The sequence below is a fragment of the Pteronotus mesoamericanus genome, unplaced genomic scaffold (assembly GCF_021234165.1).
Source record: "Pteronotus mesoamericanus isolate MK-2021 breed Mesoamerican mustached bat unplaced genomic scaffold, CSHL_Meso_final scaffold_651, whole genome shotgun sequence".
Taxonomy (NCBI): Eukaryota; Metazoa; Chordata; class Mammalia; order Chiroptera; family Mormoopidae; genus Pteronotus; species Pteronotus mesoamericanus.
In genome coordinates, this window is record NW_026555325.1 from 40914240 (window position 1) to 40928958 (window position 14719).

Sequence of the window (14719 nt, forward strand, 5' to 3'; positions counted from 1 at the left end):
ACTGTAAGTGAAGCTGTAAGTGAAGAATCCCATCAGAGAACAATGTATTTCTGTAACCCTGAACCTGGAGTACTCTGAGGCAGTCACACATCTTAGGTAAGAGGATGGGCTTTGCAGGGGAAAAGTCCTGGATCCATTCTGCAACTTACTAGTATGGGGCTTGGGGTGTGCATTAACATTTGTGAAGCTCAGTTTCCCTCTCTCTAAAGTGAGAATAATACAAGCCCTTATAGAGTTGTTTTATTAAATGAGACTGTAAATCCAGCTGTAAACAGTGTCTGGCATAGAACAAGTACTTAATCAAAAGTATCTATTTTTAACATTGTTATTTTCTTGGGTTCACTGAAATAATTGCTCTCCCAATAGCACTTCTCTAAACTGAGTATCACCACTATTATAATTACAGTAGTTAAAATGTTTAAGGTGCCAACTTGGGTTGACTTGTTCAGAAAAAAATTGGAAAGACTTGGACTCAGTAGATTTTTTTCAAAATGAGCAAAACAATCTGTATGCTGGCCTTTACCCTGTAGTTCTTTTATTTAATAACAGTCTATTAATAAACACAACTTTAAGCTGTTTGATTTGTACTAATCTGTGCCAAATATGCTAACTAACAGCAGCAATTAACTTTTTTGCACCAAAGAAATTTTAATGGAGGTTTGCCTCACTTTTCTGCCTGTTTTGAAACAAGATTCAAATTCTTAGTTTTGAGTTCCCATCTATTAACTTTCGATCATATGTAGATTATATTTAAATACAACTAAACGCAATCAAATCATTCTTAGATGGGTGAGATAAACTTTGAAGGTGGTATCAAGTACGGTATTTTGTAATTTAGAAACAATTGCTTAACAAGAAAAGAGGAGGAAAAAAAATTCCCCAAATGTGGGAAACTAGAGTTCCTTGCTACGCTTTTAGCTACAGCAGGAAATATGTGTTTGTTTATTATGACCCTAGTGCTTCTATAGCCAAATTAACTTTCAAACACTGAGTTTTCATTCTGTTTAACCAACAATTTTCACCCTGCCTTGTGGAAACTGATAATGTGAAAGGAGCTCAAGGAGAATACTTGCATAATTACATTTAGTAAAGCCTAGTGTGTCCCCACTGCTTGGTGACAGACCCTTTGTGAACAGGGAACACTTACAACTACAGGGCCCCCTACAGGGTGTGTTCATTTGCCCATAGTAACTGGCCGGATTAAAGGTTACTCCCAGGGAATGTCAAATTTTACAGCCAAAGAGTTCTGAATTACCATTATGTTTAAGAATGTCTCTTTCTTGATTCTAGGTTTTCCTCATTCATGAGATGTGAACCTCAACTAACTCATAGCTGGTTGTAGAAGAGTGATCACTTGTTTCTGCTAAAAAATTCTCTGCAGGTTAAAGGGTGAGTAATATATTCTATAGATAGATAAAAATCTACACTGATTCACCAATCTTGAATACCTACATGTAAATACCCAAAGTTTATCAAGCCATATATAGACTGTTATTATATCAATTCAATTTTTAAAGTTTCTTAGGAATTAGCTTATTTTCTGTCCTATAACTCTATTTTTAAAAAATATTGTTTAATTAACTCTCATGGAACTTCATCTATTTTAAAAGCAATTTTAAAAAACTGCATATTAAATTTATAACAGCTTTCTAAAAATTGTCTATAATTATTATTAACTTGTCACAATTGATTTACTAAGAAGAAAGATTAAGTGGATATATCTTATAGCTTCTGAATTAAAGAATGACAAAAAAGGGATTTAAAACTGTTGCTAAACTACAAGAGATCTACTGATTTTGCTCCATATCACAGTGCTGAGTGAAATGGAGCATCCCTGTTTTGATGTCCTACCTGTTCGATCTTGCACTTTTTGTTAGTGATGGTAAAAGAAATTGGTGGAGTTGAATGCAAAGAACAGCCAAGAATGGTTTAACAGAATCTTGCCTCAGTCTGGCAGAAGCCCTGCTCTCTCCCCATTTTGTCCACCTTCAAACTTGCCAAGCCTTGTTCACTTTGGCTTTATTTTAAAAATGCATTTCTTGTGAGTGAGGAAAGGTTTTGTACTGTGTTTTCAATGACTCACCCAAAATAACTCCATTCAACTTGTGAAGGGTCCTGTTCTGAATGCAGATTGTGTTTGTTCTGAGATGGGCATGAAGGAGCTGCAGAAGGGAGATTAGAGAAGGGAAATGTGATGGGAGAGGCCAGTGCAATTCGGGCACACATCAGAATTATTTTTAAAAAAAGACATTGTGTGTATATGCATGTATGTGTGGGTGTGTATGGTTTCAAGAAACATTTATAAGGTCTATACCATTTAAAGCTTTAAAAAATACATTAGTATTAGATACATGGTTCATCTAGTCACTAACTTCATTTTTCTGATCCTCATAAAATATAGATATTTAAATGTAAATATACAATTCCAAAGGTATGCATAGTGAAATGATAAAAAATTTTTAATAGTTCTAAATGGCTTCATATAGGAAGTAATCATACATGATATAAGAGTTAGAAATGATCTTAAATTAGGAAGAAAATGCGTATCAATAACTTGATCACATAACAGGACAGTGTTAAAACTGGGAAATGCAATAATGACATCCTCCTGTTTTGTTGTGTACTGAAGAAAAATGTTTACTCTCAAGTGGTGTAGATTGAGCACTTGATAGCGATACATATGTCTCTTTAAATGTCAAAATGATTCAAAATGTCAGAGATCTTTAAAAGCAATATTTTAGGACAGGACTAAAAAGAGTAAAGGACTGATCTAACCTTGAGCATTAAGACTTCACAGCTGAATACAAAGCATTTTGTCATTCCTATGTGTAGCTATGTCCAGATACAAGGATTTCAAAACCTCTTTTGAGTTGTTTCATTGATTCATGAAAGAAACCAAATAAAGCTTATTCTGTTATATAACCTTGCTTCATGCCATTGTTGATGAAGAATACATGAGCCATTCTTACCTGTTGCTCAGAAACACCAAAGAATTGAGCCACTGAAAAGAAAAACTCTCTGTAAGGTTTTACCATGGAGAGGGTAAATTTAGTATTATGTGGCAAATTGAAGAAATTTTGATCTGGAAATGATGAAACAAGGGATAAAGCTACAAGTTTTCAACATGCACAAAATCAGAAAGTGTATAAATTTACCCAGATTATGTAAATAATTTTCAAGGTAAAGTTCTGTGATATAGACACCGACTTCTCCTGGTATATACTTGGGAAAAGAAGGGAAATCAAAATACTAGATTGTTATTTTAATTTAACAGGAAGCTATATTAATGCTTCCTGTGAGGACAATGAACTAGTATAATAAATGTGGAATTTTTGCTGATGTGAAAGAATAACTAATAGGTGTAATTATAGACCTTAAGTGTGCAACTTTATTACTTTAAAAATATACAAAAACCCAGAAATACTTTAATGATTAATAGTGACTTAAAGGAATATATCAAAAAACCAATCTAAGTTAGACAAACCACTTTTCCTCATAGTTCAATTAATAATTTGTAAATAAACTTTTAAAAGTTTTTGAATAATTTATTTACTGAATAATATGTTCCTTTCATTCTCTTTTATTCTATGGCAAATGATTCCACTGCTGTCCTTGGGAATGATAATAATTATATTGAGAGACCCAAAAGATTTCATGTTGAAATGCACTTTAGAAATAGTGAGTTAAAAAAGTTAAACCTTTTCCTAAAATGTAGTAAATCTTGAGGACTTCTGAAGCCTTTGACATTCATTACGACTGGGTTGGGGTAGGGGGAGATGAGGATATAACATGTAGTGTTATCCAAACTTCTTTTATATAGAATTTTTCTCTCCAGGCAATCCTATTGAAATATAAAATGCTGCTCTGTTTGTTTAATCTGCATTCTATTTATTGAACACCTCTCAGTTCCTCTTTGTCTTAATAAATGGTGAAAATTTGGTGAACTGCACCGCTATCACTTTCTGATCACATTCTGAATTATTAAGATTTCCATACATGAAATTTTGATTTTGTAAATATTATTAATGAACTAATAGCACTAGAACCAAATGCTTCAGCTTACCTAACAGTAACTCTTGTTTTGTAATTTTGAGTTATGTGTTAAAATCTTGAAAAGCAAAAAGTAACTAAAGTAATTGAACTGAGCATAATATTTTACTTTTGATATAAGCGTCCCCATTTAAAACTACCTAATTTAACCAGAGTATGTTTTCTGTTCTAGACTGAATTTATGGCATTTTAAAAATTCAGCTGTATAAGCATGTAGATGCCATTTACTAGTATAAGAATAATTTCTCCATATGAAATTGATTCTTGCCTTCTGCAATATAGTAATTCGAACAGCTATACTGAGCACCTACTTTATTCCATGTGATCCTCACATCACCTTGGGAAGGCAGTCACCATGATGGCTATTTCACAAATGAGGAATATGATGACATTAGCTGTCTTGCCATAGGCCATACAATTAGAGGGAGACAGAAACAGATTTCAAACTTCAGTCTGACACCAAAGAGCCTACTGTTTCTGCTATATCACACTGGATGGAATTGTCCACATGTAATATAAATTTGTTTCTCCATCTTGTAAGCATCAGTGACTTAGACATTATATTTTATGCAAAGCTTCTGCAATGTGGATTTGCAGTTGGTCTATAATACAGTACTTGTTTGGAAAAACAACTCTTGAAGAAGCAAACAGCTAGACTCTGGTATTGCATTCATTATTGCATAAATGAAACACCTTGGGCACTGTTTAAATTTCAAAGTTTAGAATGCAATTATAATGTCCTACTTTTTAAAATACCTTGCTCTTTCAAGGATTTTCTTCTCTATTATTTCTGTACTTAACATACTGCATTAAAAAGTACCATGTAGAAGAAAACATATGATTGTGCTACTGGAGATTCAACAATTGCTGTTACCTACTGGCAATTTTTTCCTTTTATTATTTGACCCTGGTGGTTTCCTTTTTAAATATAAAGTATGGTTCATTATTGCTTTATTCAAGGATTCTTTGTTGTCTGAAAGTGTATTTAAAGAATAGCAAAACTAAATAAAAGATAACAGGTCTTAGATGAAGCAAATATTACATGCATTTTACTATCCATTCTGAAGAACATAAAGAATAGAAAATTTACTTCAGAGGAACTTGTTTCTTGTGGGACTGACACTGTACTCAAAACACAAGGGGTGCAGGAAGAATACTGAGAAATGGTCTTTACTTTCTCAGTTTACAATTTGGCTGGGAAGTCAAACATACCTTCAGAGGCTAGTCGTATTATTTACTGCACAATTCAGCTCCCAAATGAATGGTACAGACATTCAGCTGCATATCAGGAAACTGAGCGAGAGGTGACTGGGAGTGGTGATGTTCTGGTTCAGTGGGATCTCTAAGATCACAAAGGTATTGGACAGGAAGAACAGAAATGAACTGAAAATTGAGGACATAGAATCAGTAACAGCCTGCGGAAATGATGGAATTGAACCTGGAAGCAGCAGCTGGGTAGGGTGGGTTCCACTAGGGTCCTGAATGAAACTGAAAACAGTACACTTTGTTCTCTGGGGCTTTTGATCAGAACCTTCGAGTGCCTCCTCCCTCACTCTCTCCTTACCTTTCTACAGGTAGCTAGACTCTGGCCTACTTTGAAGGACCCAGCTGTTAGCTGCTTTTGCTATAGGACTCTTGAAGGCTGAAAAATCTTTTAAAACTCAAAGAAGAGTAATAGTGAAATTTCAAACCACTAAGATGAAAGTAACATTGTTCTGGCTCCCTTAATAATTCACACAGTACATAAGGCCCAGAATGACATTAAAGATGGTTCTGGGAAGTTAGTATGGACTTTGGATATAATTTTCTAGCTACTGGTAAATAGTTCGCATCCGATTTTGAACAGGATTTTATAGTCTTCCTGTTGAGAGTTTAAAAAATAACGAAAGGGAATGCTCAAACTCATCGGAAAAATAATTTTGAACCTTGAACCATTTGTTTCTCGTAGTATCTTCTTGCTTCAAAATCCAAGCACATTTCCCAGCTATTCTTTGCTCTATTTTCCTTTACTTCCCTATATGAAACTTCAACGTGGAATTTCCAAATTAAATTTTCTTTCTCAGCTTACTTGCATACATAACACAAGCATCATAAATAACTTTCTTAATCATGAATGTGGCACTCCACAAAGCATGGTCTTTCTCAGTTTTCACCTTTTGAAAAGACAGGACGACGAGGACGCGCCTTTCTTTCACCTTTCTCCACAACTCCTTGAACACAATTCTTTGGACTCCTCGAATAATATTCAGCGAGCAGACGCTTGTTTTGACGCGATGAAAAGTCCCCTGAGCGAGACTTGGCCTTTCACATTTTGCTTTAGAGTACAGAACTTGCGAGGAAGAAAACACTACTAACTAGCAAGCAAGTCTCGCCCACTCCCCAGGGCGGCGGGTCCCACCACACTGCACCCGCCTCGCCCCGCCCCGCGTGCCCCCAGCCGGAAGGGGGCGTGGGACGCCGCCGAGGGAGGGGCGCGCTGGTGCGCGGCGACCAGCCAGGCCCCAGGCGCGCCGGGCGGGAGGCGGGAGGCGGGAGGCGGGAGGCGGAGGCCCAGGGGCGGAGACTTGGAAGCGGGGGCTGGCGGGCGCTCAGCTCCCGGCCGCGCTCGTTCGGGCCACTAGCGCTCCCGCGCCCGGCCGGCTTCATGTGAAGCGCCAGCCCTCCGCCTCCTCCCTCCCCTTCCTTCCCTCCCTCCCTCCCATCCCCTCCTCCTCCTCCTCCTCCTCCTTCTCCTCCTCCTCCTCCTCCGGCGCCCGCTGCCCCGGGCCCCCAGCCCGGCCGGGCGCTGACAGCAGGGGCGGGGGTCTCCGCCGCCGCCTGGTCTCACACAGGCTCCGACGGCTGGGGCAGCGGAGCCCCTGGTGCGGCCATGGACCGGCCCCTGGTGGCGTCGGCGGAGGCGGAGGAGGAACTGGAGTGGCAAGTGGCGAGTCGCAGGAGGAAGGCCTGGGCCAAGTGCCGCGGGTCCTGGCAGGCGTCGGAGACGGAGGACCTGTCCACAGAAGCGACGACGCAGGACGAGGACGAGGACGACGAGGAGGAACTCCCGGATGCGAAGCTGCCGGCGGCCCCGGGGAGAGGTTGGTGCGCCCCCGGGAGCTGCGGCGGGCGGGGGACTCGGAGAAATGCGGGCTGGCGGGCGGGGGAAAGTCTCGTGTGCCTTTGGGCGACTCCGGTCAGTGGTGGAAGATCCTCCTGGCTAAGACGATAGGAGACGCTTCCGATCTTTAAACACGCGCGCTTGGCAAGGCGTCTCCAGCGTCAACATAGACACCCAGGTGCCGTCTCGTTTCTCTTCAGATGGACCCTAAAGACACATTGCCTAGGCTGCATTTTGTCCACAGTAGATTCTTCTCCATGGAAGTGCCCAGGTTTACTCCACCATCGGAGTCCTCTTGATATCGGTAACGACCTGTCCTCTCCCTTTGCCCCGCAGGAAACGTGCCCAACGAGAAGATCGCGATATGGCTCAAAGACTGCCGGTGAGTCCTCGCTGGCGCCGCTCGCGTCCCGGAGGGAAACCCACGTAGATGGGACGCCTGAGCCCAGTGCCTGGGGCCGCGGTCTGTGGGTCCCATGGCCGTTGTAAGCTGTGAACCGGAACGTGAGCCGGCGGATAGCTTCCTTCTTTAAGCGATTAGAAATGGAAGTACTGTGACTGCTCATTGTTTGGTGATCGCGTTACCTTTACAGTTGTTAGAACTTGAACTCCAGTGCATGATGTTAGTTTGCATCAGAGATAGCATACCTAAAACAGATAATCACGCCATACTATTCTGCTTGCCTTGTTTTCGAAAGGATCTTCACATTTCATACAATATTTCACTTTGCTTTTGTTTTGACATCTGTACCTCTGGCTTCCAACCATTTCCCTTTCAAATGTGTTTTAGATGGGTTTACTTAACTACAGTACACTAACTGGGCTTTAGTTTTGGTGTGTGTGTGTGTGTGTGTGTGCGCGCCCTAATTCTGTTTGGAGAGCTATTAAAACTAACTTTGTTCTTGTAGTTTACTTCTTGAAAATACATTTGTCAAATGGCGCTGGAATTCAGGGATAGGAAATAGAGCTTTGAAGGCATTCAGACTACATAAATCTGTTTAATTACATGCTTTGGCAACTGGTACAAACATGTTTGATAAAGTACAGAGGAGCTGAATCATATTGCAAGTAAATCTTACCAGAGTGAAATGTGCCTGTGTCACAGTATAATTTTTTTTTTTTTTGCAATTTATTTGCTACTTACAAATCTCGTGTGAAGAATGTTGCTTTTTAACTTTGTTTAGGATGTTTGCTTCTGCACATATTTTTTGCCATATCATTTTGGGCTTTTCTTAATCTTTTGTTCAAGTACCAGAGTTTGGGGAGAGGGAGAAGTGATTCTGTTATGTACCAGTTTATTTTTCTTTCCGAAAGATAGATAAAATGTTGCCCACTACTCTAGTGATGTTCTGTTTTGATGAATTGCCTGGAGCCTTCCTGAACACTCTTTATTACAGAACTCCTTAACCTTTACTGGGGGGGGGAGGGGGGTCATAGACCCTCTGAGATAGGATGAAATATATAGACCTGCTCTCTAAAGATGCACAAGAAAATGTTTAAGAGCAAGGGAAGAATCACATTATGTGTACTTTATGATGTAAAGGAATTAAGATTGTATAAGAGATTATATCAAGTATCAGGTAGATCTCCTTGATTGTCTCAAATATATAGTAAATAAATGCATCTTTTAAGATAAATGCAATAAGCCAATGCTAGTATTCACCAGGATACATCATGTCTGAAAAATTCCAGAAATTTTATTGCTTAACTTGATTTATGTAGGCAGATTCTATAGTCTGCTGCTCCCTTTCCTCAAAGGTTTCTTTTTTGTTCCCTACGGTTGCACCTGTTCTGTACAAAGGTAGCGTTCATTTATACCTGGGAAAGCTAAGCGAGTTTTTTCGTGTTGGCTTTATTATCACAGATTTGACTTCTAGGATATATGCAACTGTAATATTTTTTCTGTAACAATTTAGGGTCTTTCTCAGAGTTGAGCATCTATTTACTTTGTATACAAGTGGTCTGAAGACAACTCTTTCCCTGGATTGATTCTTTTCCTGTTGCTGTCCATATCCTAAGTAAAGATACCATGCTGTCTTCCCTTAAAGGGAATCTTTATTTTGATAACCGTTTTTTTTGGGGGGGGGGGGCTAAGAGGACACAATTTGCTAGAATTAACATCAAAGAAGGGACAGAGTTTTTGATAGAATTTGGGAGAGAGCAGTTATAAAAGTGAGAGATGTGTGTGGAAAGAGATGTCAGTGATACTCTCTTTATTTGCCACTTTGTGTCAGTGGCTACATCTGCACAAGGAGTAATACAGTGATTTGTCCTAAGAAAGCAGCCATCGGGAAGAATTACTATTTTGATGGCATAAATTAGTTTTATTAAAACATATGCAAAAACTTAGCTCAATTGTTTTATTAATCTCTTTATGGTAGTTGTTTATGATTCTTTTTACTAAAAAGCACTAATTTTTCTAAAGAAGCATTAATTTTCAAAGAACTGTCATTGCCTGTATATTTGCAAAAAGTTAAGATTTAATTGGCATTTCAGTAACATTTAATTTGAAAACTGATATTTTTATGTTGATCCTATGTCTGATGGAATTTTTAACAGGTATAAATTGTTATGGCAGTAGAACATTCAAATTATCTGTTTCTTTAACAGTTTTGAGAAAGAAGTGAAAAACAATTTTGCATTAAAAAAGAAATTTTGCAGTTATCTGTGAACTACAAGAATGTGAGAGGATTTTAGTAATAGCTGATTCTTAAGACTGATTCTCAAGCTGACTTTTTAGTTATTTTCAGAGTAAAATGAAGACTATATACTTTGTAGTTTAAAATCAGAAAATAGATCTCCAGCTTCTCCATTTACATCAAAGAAAGATAATAGTGGGGTGAAGGAGTTGCCCGGTGGTGCTCTAAAATGTTAGTGACAGATTTAACGGGTAAGGTTTAAGAAAACTGTTGAGCCTTATTTCTAATGAGAGTCTAACTTTTTAATTTTCGGAGATAAAGATTTGCCCTTTTTCAATTCTGTTTTCTGTTTCTAAGGAGAGAACTGAGGGAAGCAGACATTTTCTTAATCCCTGTTGTCACTCTCTGTTCTTGTAAAGAAACTGCCAGTTCATATAATTTGTAATTGTCATTCTTGCCCTTAATTGCTGGCAGATCAGATGTGTGATTAAATCATTCCTGGTAAACTGAATTGACATAGGTATTTGCTTAGTTAGTAGCATATTACTTATGTAATCCACTTGCATTCCTTGTGTGTTTGGGAGGAGAGTAACACTGTGATTAGAAGCTTGCTTAGCTGTATAACCTTTTAAGTGTTAGGTTGTGCAGTGACAGTTCTCCAGACAGCTTTTCAAGACTAAGGTTTATATGTTTATGTGGTTTCAGTACCCCTTTGGGAGCCTCACTGGATGAGCAAAGCAGTAGTACACTCAAGGGTAAGAAAAAGTTGCCTTTCCAAATCTGTTCTTTTTGAGTGTCTTGCTTCGTTTGTCCTCTGAATGAATGTGTGTATGTACGTGAATTGTAAAAGTAATGTTCAGGTTTAAAATATGTTCTTCTGCAATAGAAGCCAAAAGGGAGAACTTTTGTCAATAAACTTTAAAACAGTGGTGAGTTTAAGCAGATTACCAAACCTTTCACAATGTGAAACTCATATTTTTATTGTCCAGGTAAAGATATTATAAAGACTAATTAAATATAAAAATATTGTATGTAACCATAAGGAAAATATATATTGAATAAACTAGATCAATTTTAGTGCTGCATTTCTTTGCTTACCGTAATGAAATTGCCACACCTGAAATTTACCATCTGCGCAAGACAGTTCTAAAGTTCAAAGTACAACAAGAATGTGTAGGTAGTAGCAAAGCATATAAGAAACATTTACGACAGTGTCAGGAAAATCTGGCTTGAGCTCCTGACTTAATATAAGTGGCGTGAAAGGAATGATTGCTCCAGGATCTGGTTTTCCATGAAATTCTTGGGTAAGATTATGTTATCTATTTGAACATATCAAAGGCTTGGGTACTAAATGGCCTGTAGATCTGCTTCTACGAACTTTACTTGCCTGCAGATCATGGCTTCTTTATGATAAAATTTATACTTGCTTCTAGAAATTGTATCAGAATAATTTCTGAGGGCATTCAAATCTGAAACACTTCACTGTATCTTATATTTTGTTTGGTCAGTTTGGTTTACTAAGACAATGATTTTACATAGGGGTCAGGAAGAACAGAACACCAGGGTGAATCTTTTAATGTTTCTTTCAGGCGTGCTTTTGAGAAATGGCGGAAGTTTTGAAGATGATTTGTCACTGGGAGCTGAAGGTATGTTTGGAAGAACTGTATTTTCATATAGTTTTAAAATTAAAATAAGGGAAGAAGGGAAAGTTGATTGCTTTCAGGTTTAAGATCCTCATAGCTAAACCTAAAGGTCTTGAAAATGGCTCAGACAGATTTTATAGAATCTTTCATATGTTAACAATCTGGTCAGACTCTAGATATACACAGGAATGGCTCGAAAAACCATGTAAAATGTCCATGTGTCTTTCTTTAACTTAAATGCTTAACGGAACTGTTCGGAGGCAAACAGTGGTGATACAACTGAGGGAAGAATTGTCCTGCTGAAGGAAGGAAACTTAAATATTTATACATGAGGAAACTAAATTGAAGCTCATTTGTAAATTTTCACAGATTATATAATCTTTTCCTGTGGATTCATAATAAAGCTTTCCACAATATAAAATTAAGAATTTATTTAAGTATTTTACTGATACTTTAAGATTATTGTAGCTATATAACTGGGTTATTAATACAGTGTGCTTTTTATAAAAAAATTAAGGATTTTATTAAATCTTTTCAAATTATAATTTGATGAATGGTAAATTTATCTGCTGAATTTAATATCCTTGATCTTTTACTGTTTTAAATCATCTGTATGATTTGGAACCTTCCAATAAATATTGAAATGTCTAGAATATAGTAGTTTTTATTATCACTGTTAATATGCTTTCAAGGAATAAACTTTTTGTTAGGAGCTTTAGCTTATTACTTTCTAATCACTACAGTTCAACATGTCAACCCATTTTTAAATGCATTTCAGTATTATTGTAAATAACACTTCGGCATTTGTCTTAGTAGTTTCTTTGCAATATGGGATTATTTTTATAAGAATCTTTATTTAAGAGCAATTTCAGGTTCACAAAAAAAATTGAGGAGAAGTTACTGAGATTTTTTGTGTACTTCCTGTCCCCTTAGGTATAGCCGTCCCTATTATCAACATCCCCCTAACAGTGGTACGTTTGTTACACTTGATGTTACAATTGATGAACCTACAGTGAAACATTGTAATTACCCAAAGTGCATAGTTACATTAGGATTCATTCTTGGTCTTACGCATTCTGTGGGTTTGGACAAATGTATAATTACATGTAGCCATCACTAGAATGTCATGTAGCATATTTTCACTGCCCTAAAATCCTCTGTGCTCTGCCTATTTGTCCATATTAAATGATTTTATTTATAGGAAACCAGACCCAAAAAGGGTGTCCCAGAGAAGAGTGGAGGTATTATGTTTTACTGCAAATCATTTCAAAATTATTTTTATTCATTTAGTAAATGTGTTAGGGATCTCTCTGGTTGATATACAGAGAAACAAGAAATTATCTTGGCTTTGCAGATCAGAAATAAAAAAATTGGTGTGCTGAAATAGATGCTTTAAGTTAATTTCATTATATTTGTCTAAAAAAGTGAAATGAAGTAAATTTAACTTACTCTGAACTTAACATTAATGACGTATGTTTAGAACTTGTAAGTCTGGGATAAATTTGAAAGACGATTTTTAAAAGATAACTTATGTTGAAAAGAGTAGAAATTTTTCAAGTATGTGCATTAAAAAGTGGTTTTAACTGGAGTGAATCCCCAGCCTAAAAAAAAATCACATTACAAACTGATGCATACTATTGTTACACTTAAATAATGCTGAACCATGTTTTTGCTTTTAAGATATTCTTTATTAACAGCTTTTAAATTGAATAATTAGAACTACATATACCACATGTGCTGTATATCTTCTTACCACTTATTTCTAAACTGTTAAAGAAGTTTGATTATATATCTTTTTATTTTAAACACTCAATGGGAGTAGTTTTACATTGCTAACTCACAAAAACAAAAACACCCCCCAAAAGTTACTGGTTCTGTTCTTACCAGTTTGTATATTGCTTTTAAGGATGCAGATTTAATGAGTGAAGACAAGAGTTTGGCATATTAGGTATTTAGCAGTAACATTGTGGCTAAGTTGCTTTTGATGATCGTATCATAGTGGCTACTCTCCTACTAACAATTGTATTCCACATTTATTCTTTTTACCTGTAGCCAACCAACTTCATGAAACTGATGCTCAAATTGAAAACTGGTATGTAACTGTTTGCTTTCTTCCTTTTCAAAAAATGAAGGACCTGTAGGAAAATAAGGTTTTATATAAATCTAATTTTGTTTACAGCAGTAATATCTTGGCCAAGGAGAGAAGACTCCAGTTTCATCAGAAAGGGAGAAGTATGAATTCCACTGGTTCTGGGAAAAGTAGTGGGACAGTTTCAAGGTAACTTACTATTAAATTATGCTGCAATTACATTGTGTTGTAGATGACGTAGTCTTGCCACTTTCAAACTTGGATTTGGCTTAGTAGTATGAAATCAAAAGGAATCCAAAGTATTTCATGGTTCAGCCTGACTGATAGGAGCTGCTGCTTCTTTTTAAAACATTAATATTAAATAAAAAGCAATAAATATATTTATAGTGCTGTTGGAATTCATGAATAAGTATTTTTGAGCCCAATCAACAATTTGAAAGAGGAACTCTATAGTGGAATGACTTCTGTTTCCCAAATTTTTCATTCTGATAGGGCCTTGAGTTGCTCTGACATAAAAATCAGAATAAATCTTTATAACTTAAAGCTTGATATTTAGGCATAGATATTTTTTCTTATTAAACCAAAGCTATATTTTAAAATATATCAAAATAAACAAGTACATGTGCCTCTGGAACCAGTTATCCAAATTATTCCGTTAGAATTGGAGCATTTTCTCTGAAACAAATGGAAATTTTCTTCTGTTCTAGTTCTTTCTCTAACAGTCCTATTTTTCTTGGTGAGTCTCAGCTTGGATTATCAGGGGTATGAGAGAGGAAGGATAACAAATGTTCAATTCCCAATGGAATTAGAAGATACCTTTTTGTCACCAATATTCACCTTACTCCTCCTACTTCCTGAGTGGAAGTGGTTAGAGAAAAGTTGAAAGTAAGCTCCTCCCTCCCTTTCCTGAGATCAGGTTGTTACCTGTATTGCCTCTTCAGGGACAGCCAAAGACAGCAGAAAAGTCAAGTTCCACAGAATGACACTTGGCACCAAAGTTCTACCAGCTTCTTAGTGTGTTTTCCCTTTTTCATTTCTTCTTTAATCTTTTGATTATTCTCCCCCACATTTCTTCTAATTGTTTTAGCTGCTTTACTGGGAATCTCTTAAAATGACAAAAAAAATAAGGTGAGGAATCACTTTAGAGAATCTCTTACTGAGTGTGTTGTTACAGGTTAGCTCTTTTTTCCAATACTAA

At 37.0% G+C, this 14719-nt stretch overlaps 1 protein-coding gene across 4 annotated transcripts in view; it reads left to right on the top strand.

The window, feature by feature from the left end:
• Positions 1–6773: 6773 nt before the first annotated feature.
• Positions 6774–14719, top strand: part of ITPRID2 (ITPR interacting domain containing 2) — a 36441-nt gene continuing 28495 nt past the window's right edge. For 3 of the 4 annotated variants that reach the window (XM_054562601.1, XM_054562605.1, XM_054562604.1), the window contains exons 1-6: positions 6774–7130; positions 7487–7532; positions 10495–10544; positions 11379–11435; positions 13485–13524; positions 13612–13710. In XM_054562601.1, coding sequence (XP_054418576.1) covers positions 6920–7130; positions 7487–7532; positions 10495–10544; positions 11379–11435; positions 13485–13524; positions 13612–13710 — 503 coding nt within the window. In that variant the 5' untranslated portion in view covers positions 6774–6919. The remainder of the gene's footprint in view (positions 7131–7486; positions 7533–10494; positions 10545–11378; positions 11436–13484; positions 13525–13611; positions 13711–14719) is intronic. The other variant, XM_054562603.1, reaches the window with a different exon arrangement.